This window comes from Mobula birostris, chromosome 3, assembly GCF_030028105.1.
Source record: "Mobula birostris isolate sMobBir1 chromosome 3, sMobBir1.hap1, whole genome shotgun sequence".
NCBI lineage: Eukaryota > Metazoa > Chordata > Chondrichthyes > Myliobatiformes > Myliobatidae > Mobula > Mobula birostris.
Window position 1 is genome coordinate 157,375,618 of NC_092372.1, and position 17,178 is coordinate 157,392,795.

Sequence of the window (17,178 nt, forward strand, 5' to 3'; positions counted from 1 at the left end):
CGCATTCATTTTGACCACGCCTAGATGACCTGCATAAAGCTCCTCCAACATTTTAGCTCAGCTTGGATGCTACAACAACTCTCAATCCCCATGTAAGGCAAGCTACCATCAAGGGTAAGTTCATCTCAGCTTGGTAAAATTGGGGAACTGTAATTTCATCTGCACATTCCAGCTATTTTGGGTGGCCATGTAGACCTGAGACATTGTGGGGTCTTTTCTGGGGTCCTTTCAGATCATCTCTACTGTAGTAGGGAGGCTCTTGATTTGCATTAGGGAGAATCTGTCAAGATTAGTATCTTCTTTTAGTATTTTCTTTAGTATCTTGGAAGAGTATTTCTTCTTCCAAGGGCAAACAGGACAATCCATCAGCATTTCCTTGATTAGTCGTGCTCTTGAAATTTTTCTTGTAATTGAGTCCTCTACGAAACAGAGCCCATCTCTGCATTTATGCTGATGCTGTTAGTGGAACACCCTTCTGTGGGTTGAAAATGGGCACTAGTGGTTGATGATCAGTAATGAGGGTAAACTCTCCCATAGATGTATTGGTTGAAACATTTTACACCCTAAACCAAACTCAAGGTTTCTTTGTCAATCTATGCATAGTTTTACTCTGTAGTGGGAAGGAGACGTGATACAAACACAATGGGGCGTTCACTTCTTTCACTTACAATATGTGATATGACTGGATCCATAGCTATAGGCAAGGCATCACAGGCAAGATTCACTGGACAATGTGGATCATAATGTATGAGTACCATTTCCTTTACCCGTTTGAAACCCACCTCACACTGCTTTGCCCATTGCCATTTCTTCCTGATCTGTAGTGATGAGTTCAAGAGGTTGAGCACCATATCCAAGTTTGGCAAGAACCCGTTATATTAATTGACAAATTCTAAAAAGGACTGCAGCTGTGAGATGTCCTTTGGTCTTGGGGCATCCACCACTGCCTTAATTTTCTCAGCACACTTGTGTAAGTCTTGTGCATCAATAGTGTAGCAAAGGATTCACACATGATGCACTGTACTCTAAGCTCATAACCTGATAATCTTTTCAATACTGTCTTGAAATTTTGGAGTTGTTCCTTGTCATCCTTATTGATAACAATGATGTCATCCAGGAAACATGGAGTTTATGGACGGCCTTTCAGCACCTAATCCATAGCTTTCCGCAGATCGTAGGTGCAGATGCCATACCAGTGATCAGCCAATTATAGCACTAAAGTCCTTTGTGAGTGATTATGGTGAAAAACACTTTGGACTCTTCTTCCATTTCCATCCATAGGTAGGCCTCGGCTGAGTCCACTTTGCTGAAGTGTTTTCCTCCAGAAAGGTTTGCAAAGGTACCCTCTGACTTGGGCAGAGGGATATACTTTCATTACTGGGTTGATGGTGACTTTAAAGTCACCACAGGTTCTGATAGACCCATTCCTCTTGGCAGCTGGGACATTGGCATTGCTCATACGCTTCACTCATCCTGAGAAAGAATCCCTTCAGCCTCCAAGTGATCCAGCTCACTGGCTACTTTATAAGGAACCAGATGGGGTTTGTAAAACTTGGGTGTGGCATTTTCATTTTACACTGTTTTACCTTTGATATGTTTGAGATTTCCAGTGCCTTCCTTGAACACAGCAGTGGCATCATCCAGTACCTTTCTGAATTCACCTTCACTTGATTCTATTACATGGGATGTGATATGAAAATGGTGGATGGATTTCCAATCAAGTTGTAGTTGTCTCAGCCACTCATGCCCCCACAATGCTGGCTATTCTGTTTTGACCACATACTAGCCCAATGTGGCTTGTTGGTTGTTGTATTCCACTGTTATGAATGCCATTTCCACAGAAGTTATCTTTTCTCCATTACAAGTTCTTAGTTGGATATCTGTAAGTTTCAGTTCATTATCTTTGAAATGCCATTCAAACTCATTTTATGGAATGACTGAAACAGCTGAACCAGTGTCCAATTCCATTTTAATTAATTTGCTGTTCACTTTTGGTGTAAGCCATATTGCTTGTCTATTGCAACACACAGAAAATGCTGGATGAACTCAGCAGGCCAGGCAGCATCTATGGAAAAAAGTACAGTTGACATTTTGGGCTAGGACCCTTCGGATTGATAGAAGCTGCCTGGCCTGCTGAGTTCCTCCAGCATTTTGTGTGGGTTGCTTGGATTTCCAGCTTCTGCAGATTTTCTTTTGTTTGCTCTTGTTTATTGTCATTTTTCACATTTATACCTCGAGGCTTCTCAGTCCTGTGTCACTCTCATCATTATCAGACTTTTCATCAACAACGTGCAGATTAGTGCTCTTTCTGAAACAGCAACTTGACTTTTTGTCTTTTGCCCGTGCAGTCCATTTATTTTTGTCTGCACAACTTGCTCTCTGTATGCATCCTGTTTTGCTGCATTTTCTGCAAGTTTCTTCTTTAAATCCGCATTGGTCTGGTGTATGTGAGCCCCTGCCAAAACGGTAACACAATTTGTTCGGGCAGGCAAGTTTCTGTTTCATGCTCACTTTCATTCCTGACTGGAACTCAACTGTGTCTCTGGCTGCTGTTCCATTAACAACAATTTTAACCGCTCTTTAAATGTAAGTTGTGCTTCAGTTAGGAGCTGTTTTTAAATACTTTCTTGTGAGATGCCACAAACTAAATGATCTCACAATGCATCATTAAGCCTCTTAATGAACTGGCAATGCTCAGACAACCTCTTCAATTCAACCATGTACGCTGAAATGGACTCCCCTTCTTTTGATTCCGCTTATGAAACCTAAAGCATTTTGCAATCAATAGTACTTTTGGTTCTAAATCTTCCTGCATTACTTTCATGATATTAGAAAAGCTCATTTTGGCTGGTTTGGTTGGAGCAGTTAAACTTCTAAGCAAAATATATGCCTTTATATCCAATGCACTCAGTAAAATTGGCACTTGCTTCTCATTGGCTATTCCACCCGCTTTGAAATACTGTTCAATTCATTCCATAAACAATATCCAGTTACCTGTTTGTAATTAAATGCATCAAACTTTCCAATGTAGCCAGCCATTTCTGCTTTTTTTATGATTATCACCTGGTGCTCACTGTTTATGAGCCTGTGAGTTCTACCATTTTCGGCCTTTTTAACTCAATCATCTTTCCTTGTGCCAAGAAAATATGTTGCTTCGAAAAAAAGAAAGCATGCTGCACTTTTTTAACTTGAATATCTCGTTTCATTCAATAAGTAGATAGCCAGCTCGAGTTTGTTTAAAACCTTGTCACCATTGTTACGCTTTGTTATTCCAAAACATCAAAAACAGTTGAAAGGAAAAAACGGAGAGTCTATAATACACGACTAATGTCATTTTTACTTTAAATGAGATGTACATGTATAACGTAGTGGCCTGTTGACATATGCCATTTATGTATTGTACATAAACCATAATGAATTATTTAAACAAAGTATGTTTAATCAACAACATATTTACAATAGTACAGAAATATTAAATGTGTAACATTGCCGATCATGGGACCCCCAAACCCTAGGGCTTGAATTCCAGACTCACATGGATCCCTCTGACTTGGGAGTTTACCAGCCCTCATGTGTCCTGCCTGCATGGATCTCTGATGCTAGGACCTGCTGGTTGGGGGGGGGGGGGGTTAGGATTTTGATAACTTGTGCATGTTCACCCCTCCCCCCCATCCACATGCCCACTGACCTCATTCGTTGACCATGAGGATCACTGTTCTTCATCCAGAGCGCTCTTATCTGGACTCGAGCCTGACTTCTAACTTCAGTTCATCCCTGTCCCTAAATCTTAACCTGGCCCCCAGCTTTCTGTGCTGTTCCCCTAGGATCAGAGGAATCTTGGGGTCCGAGTCCATAGGACGTTCAAAGCTGCTGCGCAGGTTGACTCTGTGGTTAAGAAGGCATATGGTGCATTGGCCTTCATCAATCGTGGGGTTGAGTTTCGGAGCTGAGAGGTAATGTTGCAGCTATATAGGACCTGGTCAGGCCCCACTTGGAGTACTGTGCTCAGTTCTGGTCGCCTCACTACAGGAAGGATGTAGAAACCATAGAAAGGGTGCAGAGGAGATTTACAAGGAGGTTGCCTGGATTGGGGAGCATGCCTTATGAGAATAAGTTGAGTGAACTCAGCTTTTTCTCCTTGGAATGATGGAAGATGAGGGGTGACCTGATAGAGGTGTATAAGATGATGAGAGGCATTGATCGTGTGGATAGTCAGAGGCTTTTTCCCAGGGCTGAAGTGGCTAGCACGAGAAGGCACAAATTTAAGGTGCTTGGAAGCAGGTACAGAGGAGATGTCAGGGGTAAGTTTTTTACGCAGAGAGTGGTGAGTGCATGGAATGGGCTACTGGCGACCGTGGTGGAAACGGATACGTTAAGGTAATTTAAGAGACTCCTGGACAGGTATATGGAGCTCAGGAAAATAGAGGGCTATGGGTAACCCTAGGTAAATTCTCAAGTAAGGACATGTTCTGCACAGCTTTGTGGGCTGAAGGGCCTGTATTGTGCTGTAGGTTTTCTATGTTTCTACCCCAAGGAACCCTAAAAACACCTAAATCTGGGCCATGATCTCAACTGGCATCGCAGCTTGGTGTCATCTTGACAGGAGCTCTTAGGGGATAAACTATAGGAACATTGATGTCTATGACTTTAGAGCAGTACTAGTAGGCTGAATGACCCTTCAGCCTGATCCACCACCCAATAAGATCATGGCCAATCTGACTGAAATCCCAACTCTAAATTTCAGTCTACCCATAGTAACCTTTCAGTTCCTTGCTTATTAAGAACCTGTCTATCATTACTTTAAAAGTACAATAGATTCTGGTTAATTGGGTCATTGGTTAATCAGGGCAGCTGCTTATTTGGGACAACTCTTAAAGAACAAACATCGATTGAGAAAATAGCTGGAATTCTCTTCTTTTATTTGGGACATCATGTTGCTCAATTGAGACAGGAGACTGTTGCCAAAGAGTCATGTGTTAATCATGTGTAGTTGTGTGGCCATTAGATACCATACTGTGCTTAGAGTGAACACTTTTTAAATAGCACCAGTTGTGTGTGTGTGTATCTTCAAAAAGCAGTGTTCTTTGTCATTGATAGTTGGCGATAAATAAGCAGAAAGACAATGTGGAACTGGTTTACTCACTGCAGTTCCAAGCTTTCAGGCTTAGAGATGCCAAAAACGGTCAAATGTAACAATGAAATGATTTCACTTCTCCAAACTAGAAAGAATTTGAAGGTATTGAAAATCATCTTGATTGTTACAATGAAAGTGAAGATTTGGAGGATCCATTAGTCGAAAACATTGTATGAAGGCAATCTGTTAGGAACTATTCTGGAATTAGGTGAATATAGCAGATATTAATTCAGGCAAGAAACAGTCTTCTGTTTTTAATTTAAATTGTAAATTGCAAGCAGTAAATTGAAGCTAGGAGCACACCTTTGCAAATAAACAATACTACCTGTGAACCACAGACGAAGAAATATGGTTTGCAAAATGGCGACTATAAGTCATTTGCACATGCATCAGCCAAACGGAGTTGTGTTAATTGCTGTGCAGTGATCCAGTCAGCTATGGGCTTAAGTAATTAGCACAACTGTAAATATGTTCAGGGAAGCTTGCGGTTAGGAAAGACATTTGAACCTTCAGAGGTGTCTTATCAATTACAATGTGTTTCCACTATAAGTACGTATGCACTTCAAAGGAACTGTTTGTCAGCCCAGAGTATTGAAGTGAAATGTCACTGTTCCTATTGAAATTGTATTGAAACACCTTATGTTACCCTTGATCTTAAGGGTATAAAATATGATGTTCTTTTGGGGTGTGGGAGAGATTCTATTGAGAGGGTCTCCATGAAAATGCCTGTCATGATGAATAAAGACGTTCATATCCATAACTCCAGTGTCTGTCTGGTGACTTCAGACAGTCAGTCAGCAGGTGCCATCCCGAATCCGGGGTTGGCCGCTATGCACCTCCATCTTCTTCGATCTTGCGACAGCACCAAGTGCAGACTCTCTTCCAGCTTGTTTTCGCTGGCCGCCTTAGCACCGCCCACCGCTGCCCCTTCTGAACTTGAGCCCCAGGCCGTGTCGGCTTCCAGCCACGGCCACTTCTTCGAGCTCGGCCCTTCCTTAGGCGGAGGCCTTGGGCAGGTCCAGGCACATGGTGCAGCGCCCAAGTTCATCATGTCTCTTCTAACTGAGTGCATAGCATACGATTCGTAGATATGTGGTGAGGCTTTAATCTCTTCCACAGAAGATGGCCGTTGGCTCACAAGGAGCTCATCCACCCTTTGTCAGGTCTTGTTTTTTTAAGGCCTGCTGGGTGTCCTCACACCCTCCTCACCAGATTAAGTCCGGTGGGGGAGCTGGCTAAGTTGCCGACCACCTGACCACTGACTTCAATCACTGTCGATTACCTGCATTACGTGTCTATGCTGATTTTGTTCATTTACAGTCAATTGAAGGAACACAGCAGTGTACACTGGATGAACTTTGTCGATAACTATTAGGAACTAATACACAGTTTTATATTACTGTAGTAGTATAGGTAGTATTCTGTATTTCATTTAAATACATAATTTGTTATTTGGTTAAATGGTGGTTTGTCTTTTTATACCTTTTTAACTATATCCATGAAAGTTCAGCTAATTGGAGCAGCTGCTTAATTGGGCCAGAATGTATTGGTCCTTAAAAGCCCCAATTAACTGAAATCCACCGTATTCAAAGGTGCTGCTTCCACCACCCATTGAGGAAGAGAGTTTCAAAACGTCTCAACACTCCACAAGGAGAGTGTTCAAAGTAAATTTATCATCAAAGTATGTATATGTCACTATATACTACCGAGATTCATTTTCTTGCGTGCATTCACAGGAGAACAAAGAAATACGATAGAATCAATGAAAAACTGTACACAAAGATGAACAAGCAACCAATGTACAAAAGATTACAAACTGTGCAATACAATAAATAAATACGTACTGAGAATATGAGTTGTAGAGTCCTTGAAAGGGAATCCGTAGGTGATGTTGAAAGATCAGTTCAGTGTTGAAGTGATGAGGTTAAATATGCTGGTCCATGAGCCTGATTGTTAAAAGGTAATAACTGTTCCTGAACCTGGTGGTGTGATCCTAGATGATGGATGCTGCTCTCCCATGGTAGCTCTCCTTGTAGATGTACTCAATGGCGGGGAGGGCTTTTCCTGCGATGGACTGGGCCGAATCCACCACTTTTTGTCGGCTTTTCTGTTCTTGGGCATTGGTGCTCCCATGCCAGGCAGTGATGCAACTAGTCAGGATACTCTCTACTGTGCATCTATAGAACTTTGTCAAAGTTTTAGATCACATGCCGAATCTGTGCAAACTTTTAAGAGAGTAGAGTCTTCTTTGCAATGACATTTATGTGCTGGTCCCGGGAGAGATTCTCTGATATTACAACAATAAGAAATTTAAAATTACGTATCTTCTCTGCCTCCAACCTCCAAAAGTGGACTGGCTCATAGACCCCCAATTTCTTTGTCCTGCAGTCAATAATCAGCTCTTTGCTTTTGCTGACACTGAGTGAGAGGTTGTTGTTGTGGCACTATTTAACTAGATTTCCAGTCTACTTCCTACATGCTGATTTGTTACCACCTTTGATTACGCCAACAACAGCCTTCTCACTCAACATTTCTGCAGATAACAGGGCTAGAATAGAGAGACTAATAGGTAGTCGATGGGAAGATTCAGGAGGAATTACATGGATTGCCGTAAAGCAGTGGTCCCCAACCACCGGGCCACGGACCAGTACCGGGCCGCAAAGCATGTGCTACCGGGCCGTGAGGAAACGATATGAGTCAGCTGCACCTTTCCTCATTCTCTGTCACGCACTGTTGAACTTGAACATAGGGTGTCCAACTGTCCCGTATTTGCCGGGGCATCCCGTATATTAGGCTAAATTGGTTTGTCCCATACGGGACCGCCCTTGTCCCATATTTCCCCCGCTAAGGTAGAGCATCCCTATGAAACCTTTCATGCTGAAATGGCGTAAAGCGAAGAAGCAATTACCATTAATTTAAATGGGAAAAATTTTTGAGTGTTCCCAGACCCAAAAGATAACCTACCAAATCATACCAAATAAAACATAAAACCTAAAATAACTCTAACATATAGTAAAAGGAGGAATGATATATGAAAAATACACAGCCTATATAAAGTAGAAATAATGTATGTACAGTGTAGTTGGGAAGATTAAGCCAAAACTGATATGTGGGAAAAAAAATCGGCACGTACGAGCATGCGCACGTCACGTATGAGCACCTCACGCATTTGCACACAGATGCCCGCGCAAGGCTTCATGGTCATGGTAGTCTTTCTCGGTGTAAACACAAGTATCCTGTCAACACACACAAAGAATGCTGGTGAATCCAGCAGGCCAGGCAGCATCTATAGGAAGAGGTACAGTCGACGTTTCGGGCCAGGACCCTTTGTCAGGATTTGACTGCTACTTTTGTCCCTTATTTGGGAGTGAGAAAGTTGGCAACCCTAACTGAAAGAGACATATTGAGGTGAGTTTAAACCTACTTGAACACCTCCCACCACAACCTCCCCCCCACCACCGGGTCGGTTGGTCTGCAAGAATTTTGTCAATATTAAACCGGTCCGCAGTGCAAGAAAGGTTGGGGACCCCTGCCATAAGGTCTGAATGAGATGTCTAGGAGCCTGGGTAACAACTGCTTCTGTCTTGTGCAAAGTCTGCAGCCCACCCTGTCCAATTTGGAAGTTATCACTAACTCTGACCTCAGTGGCAGATTCACCCAGCATGCAACACCAGAAGGCAGAAAGTGTGGTTCCATTGCAACACAGCCAGTGGCCAGCTGGCAGACATGTGTGCAGTGGAAGTTCTGACATCTGCAATTCAGCCATGTGCTATCAAAACTAAGACTGTGGTCTTCTTGACTCTAGGCTCAATTGCTGCTACCATGGAAGAGCGATCTGGTGTGCAGCAAATACCAGACAAGTTGACATCCCACCCAGTGAAGTGAGAGTGGTTCTCTGGCATTTGGATTTGCATGTCTTGTCTCTGGAAGAGCATTTGGTTCACAGGGTTTTCAGAGTTGACTGATAGTTAGCCAGTTGGCTGGTGCTACTATCACTTATGATGTAACATTAAATTTTCAACGTGGCTACCTACTCCGAGCCATCCTTTGCACCCATCTGCAAACTCCTCAACAATTTAATTTCAGAAAACACAGTCTACCTTATCAGTGTTAAGTTTGGCCTTTTATATTTCTCCTGAATTCTTCCTTTTACTCTGAATGCTCTGGTTGCCAATACATTTTAAATTCTTCTCTTTCTTTCCACAGCTTTGTGCAACACTTGGTACCACTTCCTCCTGTTCATTTGACAATATTATGGAGCTAGGACCAATCTGTAAGAATGTTTAAGCATTTATTTACTTTGGAATTTTGCTTACTGTATATCCATTAAGTTCAAGACACAACTAATATTCTAGTATTTTCTTTTCTTTCTGGTCCACAATGCATTATTTGCATTTGTATATTTCTGAAAGGTTATCAATATGCAAGTTTGGACAGGGTCATAGTGAAAGCAGGCAGATAGTTCTGTGGAGAAGCACCACCATTCTCAGTGATCGTGGCAGAGTACCTGAGCTTGTCTTCAACATACTTCGCTTGGGAATGTTGTTTTGAAAGCAGGTTATAGGCTACCAGACTAGTAGCACTTTCTAGGATACGCCAATGACTTTGCAAACACATGAGATATTGGAAAAAGGAAAAAATATTGAATTATTGAAGTTGTTAGCCTTAGTTCATTGTCACCATTGCCCAGCAAACACATACTTAATCTCCCTTGTGACCAGCCGAGCACACAGTCCAAGCTCACACTTGCTGCTGAACAGCAAAGGTGGCATTTTTCAGGTACGATGCAAACTGAAATCCTGGGCTGTGAGAAATACCAAGCACCATTCAACAGAGAACAGAATAAAATGTTCCAGTCTAACTTATCCCTCAACATTGATAGGACACCAAGTTGGGCTAAGAAAGACAGATGGAGTTCAATCTGGAAAAGTGTGATGTGACACAGTAAGGAGTTCAAACTTGAAGGCAGAATACTGGGTTAGCGGCAGGATTCTGAGCAGTGTGGAGGAACAGATGGACCATGGGGTCCACATTCATAGATCCCTCAAAGTTGATAGAGTGGTTAAGAAAGCATATTGTTTGTTGCCTTTCATCTGTCAGAGAATTGAGTTCAAGAGCCACAAGGTATTGTTGCAGCTCTATAAAACTCTGGTTAGGCAACACTTAAGAGTATTGTGTTCAGTTCTGAAAGAAAAATGGAGGGCTATGTGGAAGGGAAAAAATTAGATTGCCACAGAGTAGGTTGAAGTGTGGGCATAACATTGTACTGTTCTGTGTTCTGACATCATTAAAATAATCTGCTACTAGAACTTTGATTTGGGGAAATTGGCAGCTAGAACTTTGTATGTTATAACAAGTTAACCATATGTAATTCATTGGTTGTGAAGTCTTGAATTATGCTTATTGCTGCAGAGTTGGCATTTATTGTTTAAACTGTCCCTTCAAAGAACTGGTTTGCTAAGCCTTCTGAGAGGCTGTTACAGAACAACAGATAATAACAGGCAATTCTGGAGTGATCCATAGCCAGACCAGATAAGAGCAGCAGATTTCACACACTGAAGGGCATTATTGAACTGGATGGAGTTTTGTGACGATTTGAAAGCTTCACATAATCTATTTTTGCATTCAACAGATACAAGATTTTCTTTTTCATTGGCATAATTATGTTGTTAGCATGTCTGAATGTTATTGTAAAATATTTATTTCATTTGCTTCACTGTGTAAAGTATAAAATGTCATTTCGTTTCTGATTGAAGTTGTCATATTTCAGGTAATTCTGAAAATATCTGGCTGCACATCGACGCAGCTTACGCAGGAAGTGCTTTCATCTGTCCAGAATTCAGACCTCTTTTAAATGGAGTGGAGGTAAGGGCTTTGGTGTCTGGTGTACTATTTTGAACGTGTCGTATGAGTGTGCTTAGACAAAGGGCCTGACCATTTGACTTAAGCCCAGCAGGGCTGGCTAGACCTGTCAGGTTCAGTTTGTGTTGATCCTGGCTTAGAATGCTATTCATGTCAGGGTGATTTGATTACGTTTAATGGCACATGAAGAGTATGTCACCACAGCAATAGCTGGATTAGATCTGGGAAAAAATTAAGTACTCATGTTTGTACGGCTTTGTAGTGTCCATGCTTGGGATTTGATCAGATTTTAATTTTTGTGTCCAAGCAAATCCATAATTAGACCCCCAAATCACTCAATGATGGCATATGAAGAATGTGAGGTGAATCAGCTGGATAGCAAAGCGATGATGTGGTATCCCTGTGAATATGCCCACTTTGAATGCTTGGCAGCAGTATGCCAAGTAGAGAGAACATGACTTTCATAGTGTACCATGTAGTGTGCCACTGCGCTCTTTTAACCAAGAGATGCTGAATGCTTCCTCAGCAACAGGAAGAACCTATTCATCAGTGACATTACATGATCATCAGCTACTTAAAGGCTAGTTGCTGGTTTTGACTGATTTGGTGCCTTCTGAGCCTGCTGTACATCACAAATGGCTACCAGGATTTAGATATCCAGGACTGCAGAGCATTTTGATGACTATACAAACCACAACTCCTGGCATGAGTGTGTTAGTAAACTTCTGCTAAATTGGCAGCGCACTCTGACTTAACAGCCTCTATAAGCAGAGGTGTTTTTGTCTTTTTTAAATTCTTTTTTTATGATTGCAACACACTGCTGAACATTAAAAATTTCAAGTATTGCAGGTCTACCCCTTCAACGTGTAGCAGAGGAGCTGGACTTGGTGTGGACCGTCTTGCTGTCTGCTAAAGAGAGGCATCAAATGTGGTGCACAAAGATGGCATGCAACCTAACCATCTTTCTTGTGATTGCAAGATCCTGTTGGACGTTGGAAATGTAAAACACTGCAAGTCCGGTTCACTGGTTTGCTGACAAGACCAATGGTGAAAGAATTGCGTGGCCTCAGCTATAGCGAGGACTAAGCCTCACGCCACGGGCTTGCTTGTTGCAGCAGAACAGGAGGGAGAGACACCGGAGATAATGTGGCGTCCATGCTGGGCTGTGTCTGGCCCTCCTGTCAGTGCTGCCCTCCAGTGTTCACTCGGTGGAAGACAAGCTAGATTGCCTGCATGCAGGCGTTCATCTGCAGTCTGCTAAGAACTGCTTGGTCTTGTCAACAGCATCCATGCACCATCAATTTGCAGGGCATGCCACTCAGGGACGTGGGCTATATAAATATTTTTCGTATGGCTGGAGTTTACTGCTATCTTATACTGTATGTGCTATCTGTGCCTTGTGCTGTGTATGACTGTTGGTACTGTGTTTTTTTTGCACCTTGGCCCTGTAGGAATGCTGTTTCTGTTGGCTGTATTGATGGGAATTCATATTGTATATGGTTGAATGATAATTAAACTTGAACCTGAAATCAACATGAAATGAAGAGAAAATATTGTTCTACCTGAATCACAGTTAGGAACAGTACCCTAGACATCTACACTTCAAAAAGAATGTTCATATTGAAATCTGCCAGCCGGTGTAAGATCAAAGAAGAGCAAAAACTGCAATACTAGGGCTAATAAGGGAAACCACAGTAATAAATTATTATGTCGCTGGGTTCTTTCAGGTTTTTGCTTGGAACCTCTGCTTTCCATGTACAGTTTGTGTTCAAAATATTCATTTCAAAGGGGAATAACTAGATTTAAATTCTGCTTGCTGGTGAACAATAAGTGGAGAAAGCCTGTAATTTTGTATGGAGTCCTGTCGCCAGCTTCACGCTCAGCACTTCCAGGCATTACCCATGAAATTCATCTCTGCTGATGATAAAATATAGGTGGGTTAGCAGCTTGAGAGCAGGACACCAAGGGGCTGCTAAAGGGGACAGAGAAATGAGGTTTGTGGGCAACAGGTTGCCTGGTGGAGCATAAAGTGGGTTAATGTGCACTTAAGAAAAGAATGAAACAGGAAATTATCAAGCCCTGGTACATGAAACTCGAATGGAATGCTGACCTTTATTATGTAGGGTACAGAGTGTAAAATTAGTAAGTAATGATGCAATTTTACAGGGCATTGCTGAGATCATACCTGGTGCACTGTGTACAGTTTTGTTTCCATATTTAAAGAATGAGGTACTTACATTGAAGGCAGGTTTTGAGTGCAATTGACGGGTTGGTGCCGAAAGGATACATCAGGATGCTCTTCATTGCCTGCAGCTCTGCATTAAGCACTAAAGTCCCTTCAAAGGTAATCAATAAACTCCAAGACCTCGGCCTCAATACCACCTTGTGCAACTGGATCCTCGATTTCCTCACCTGTAAACACCAGCCAATTCTGATTGACAAAACTTAAGCAATACTCCTTTCACTTTCCCTTTTCTGGGAAAGTGCCAAGTAAACAACAAATCATATCAGCATCTCACAAGCTGCTGGTTTCCTAGAATGTGAATTGTGGATTTAGCTAAGTTAACTTGATGCAACAATGCAACAAGTTGCAATATTAATATCACTTTGTCAGGATACAAATGTGCAACACTTAACTTCATGTCAGCTGTCTGTGCCGATTGTATGGTTTCCTTCCAGTGCAGTAATGACATTGTGTAATAGACCTTCAATCAGTACACAAGTATTTAACTGTTTTCCTTCCTTTCTCAGTTTTCCAATTCTTTCAACTTTAATCCTCACAAATGGCTTTTGGTGAATTTTGATTGCTCAGCTATGTGGTAAGTTGTCCACATGATGCTTCAATTTACAGGTTACATACACTGCTCAGCTTAAAGTTTGTGTTTTAGGAGGATTCTTCTGAGTAGATCTGTTGCATTTACAATTTATTCCAATAATATTGGTTTAACTTTTTATTTGTTATATTAGTACATGTTGTCATTGTGTCCAAAATCTTCAGTTGTTTCTTCAATGAACATCTTTTTAAGATCAGAAATGATTTTATGTGAACACCTTCTTCCATCACTAAATCATGTTTATGTTATGACACTTGAAATGGTTCAAGTAAATAGATCAAATCATAAACATTTTGTTACTTTTAGGGTGAAGAAAAGATCAGAAATTATTGGAGCTTTTAAAATGGATCCTCTTTACCTGAAACATGATCATCAGGACTCAGGTATTTTTCCAATGAATTGTTTTATACTTTATATTTTTATATTTTATACTTTATTGTCGCCAAACAATTGATACTAGAATATACAATCATCACAGCGATAATTGATTTTGCGCTTCCCGCTCCCTGGATTACAAATATTAAAAATTAAAAACATTAAAAACAGTAAAAAATTAGTAAATATTAAAAATTTAAATTATAAATCATAAATAGAAAATAGAAAAATGGAAAGTAAGGTAGTGCAAGAAATATTTTGTGATTGTGACAAGGCCAGCCAATCTTCATCATTTATCTGGATCCATACCATGACACTAAAATTCTTCAATAGTTGCAGCTCTTGTGTATCTGCGAATTCCAGGGTGTGATTATTCTCCCAGAGAACGTCCTGTTTTGTTTGTGGATAAATCACAGCTAGATGCAGGGTTTTGCTGTTTTTAATCATGACAGACAAATAAAGATCAACAATAACTGATATTAGAAAGGTGAAATCAATATATGGAGAGTGGAATTTCTGCAATGGTGAAGAAAGTAACTTGCCAGCATTTAACTTGACAAAATTAAAGTTTATTTAGGACTCAAGGCAGTATACCTAATCTTACAAGGACACAGAAGAGGGGGAAAAGGCATACTAAAGAGGACGAAAGAAAAGTTGAAAATGATGTGATATCTTCAGGTGATATTATTCAGGTTATTGACTGAATGGGGGAGGGGAGCACATGCCAGGAGATAGAGCCATTACAGATAATTCCCTAACTATGGATTGGTATGTATGACTGGAACCAGGTATCCTGGTATCAGAGAACAGATAATTCATTTAGGGTTCTTTCTGAGATTCCCACTATTATTGAAGCCAGCCTTCAACCAATTCAGTTCATTTCCAGAAGATACCAAGAAACATTTGAGAGACATTGGGTTCAGCGAATGAGATGTGACCTGATATCCGGCCACCTATAGTAACGAGGTCCTGTGCTCCAGAACACCTGTGCCTCTAGGTTCAGATTGAGATTCATTTATTTATCACATGTACATCAAAACATCAAGTGAAACCATAGAAACTACAGCACAGAAACTGGCCTTTTGGCCCTTCTTGGCTGTGCCGAACCATTTTCTGCCTAGTCCCACTGACCTGCGCACGGACCATATCCCTCCATACACCTCCCATCCATGTATCTGTCCAATTTATTCTTAAATGTTAAAAAAGAACCCGCATTTACCACCTCGTCTGGCAGCTCATTCCATACTCCCACCACTCTCTGTGTGAAGAAGCCCCCCCTAATGTTCCCTTTAAACTTTTCCCCCCTCACCCTAAACCCATGTCCTCTGGTTTTTTTCTCCCCTTGCCTCAGTGGAAAAAGCCTGCTTGCATTCACTCTATCTATACCCATCATAATTTTATATACCTCTATCAAATCTCCCCTCATCCTCCTACGCTCCAGGGAATAAAGTCCCAACCTATTCAACCTTTCTCTGTAACTGAGTTTCTCAAGTGCCAGCAACATCCTTGTAAACCTTCTCTGCACTCTTTCAACCTTATTTATATTCTTCCTGTAATTTGGTGACCAAAACTGAACACAATACTCCAGATTCGGCCTCACCAATGCCTTATACAACCTCATCATAACATTCCAGCTCTTATACTCAATACTTTGATTAATAAAGGCCAATGTACCAAAAGCTCTCTTTACGACCCTATCTACCTGTGACGCCACTTTTAGGGAATTTTGTATCTGTATTCCCAGATCCCTCTGTTCCACTGCACTCCTCAGTGCCTTACCATTAACCCTGTATGTTCTACGTTGGTTTGTCCTTCCAACGTGCAATACCTCACACTTGTCTGTATTAAACTCCATCTGCCATTTTTTACCCCATTTTTCCAGCTGGTCCAAGTCCCTCTGCAGGCTCTGAAAACCTTCCTCACTGTCTACTACACCTCCAATCTTTGTATCATCAGCAAACTTGCTGATCCAATTTACCACATTATCATCCAGATCATTGATATAGATGACAAATAACAATGGACCCAGCACTGATCCCTGTGGCACACCACTAGTCACGGGCCTCCACTCAGAGAAGCAATTCTCTACCACCACTCTCTGGCTTCTTCCATCGAGCCAATGTCTAATCCAATTTACCACCTCTCCATGTATACCTAGCGACTGAATTTTCCTAACTAACCTCCCATGCAGGACCTTGTCAAAGGCCTTACTGAAGTCCATGTAGACAATATCCACTGCCTTCCCTTCATCCACTTTCCTGGTAACCTCCTCGAAAAACTCTAATAGATTGGTCAAACATGACCTACCACGCACAAAGCCATGTTGACTCTCCCTAATAAGTCCCAGTCTATCCAAATGCTTGTAGATCCTGTCTCTTACTACTCCCTCCAATAACTTACCTACTACCGACGTTAAACTTACTGGCCTATAATTTCCCGGATTACTTTTCGATCCTTTTTTAAACAACGGAACAACAGGAGCCACTCTCCAATCCTCCGGCACCTCACCTGTAGACAGCGACATTTTAAATATTTCTGCCAGGGCCCCTGCAATTTCAACACTAGTCTCCTTCAAGGTCTGAGGGAACATCCTGTCAGGTCCCGGGGATTTATCCACTTTAATTTTCCTCAAGACAGCAAGCACCTCCTCCTTTTCGATCTGTGCAGTTCCCATGATCTCACTACTTGTTTCCCTTAATTCCATAGACTTCATGCCAGTTTCCTTAGTAAACACAGATGCAAAAAACCTATTTAAGATCTCCCCCATTTCCTTTGGTTCCGCACATAGCCGACCACTCTGATCTTCAAGAGGACCAATTTTATCCCTTACAATCCTTTTGCTCTTAATATACCTGTAAAAGCTCTTTGGATGCATCATTTGCATCATTTTCCTTAACAACCAAAAAAAAACCTGAAGGATGTGCTGAGGGCAGTACAGATTGCCCAGGTATGTTCTACTCACAAAATAGAGGA

At 41.5% G+C, this 17,178-nt stretch overlaps 1 protein-coding gene across 6 annotated transcripts in view; it reads left to right on the top strand.

Annotated features, from left to right (window-relative positions):
• ddc (dopa decarboxylase) overlaps nucleotides 1–17,178 on the top strand; it is a 103,015-nt gene that overhangs the window by 50,854 nt on the left and 34,983 nt on the right. For all 6 annotated transcript variants that reach the window (XM_072253562.1, XM_072253563.1, XM_072253567.1 and 3 more), the window contains exons 7-10: nucleotides 9,341–9,407; nucleotides 10,905–10,999; nucleotides 13,748–13,815; nucleotides 14,137–14,213. In XM_072253562.1, the coding sequence (XP_072109663.1) occupies nucleotides 9,341–9,407; nucleotides 10,905–10,999; nucleotides 13,748–13,815; nucleotides 14,137–14,213 (307 nt within the window). The remainder of the gene's footprint in view (nucleotides 1–9,340; nucleotides 9,408–10,904; nucleotides 11,000–13,747; nucleotides 13,816–14,136; nucleotides 14,214–17,178) is intronic.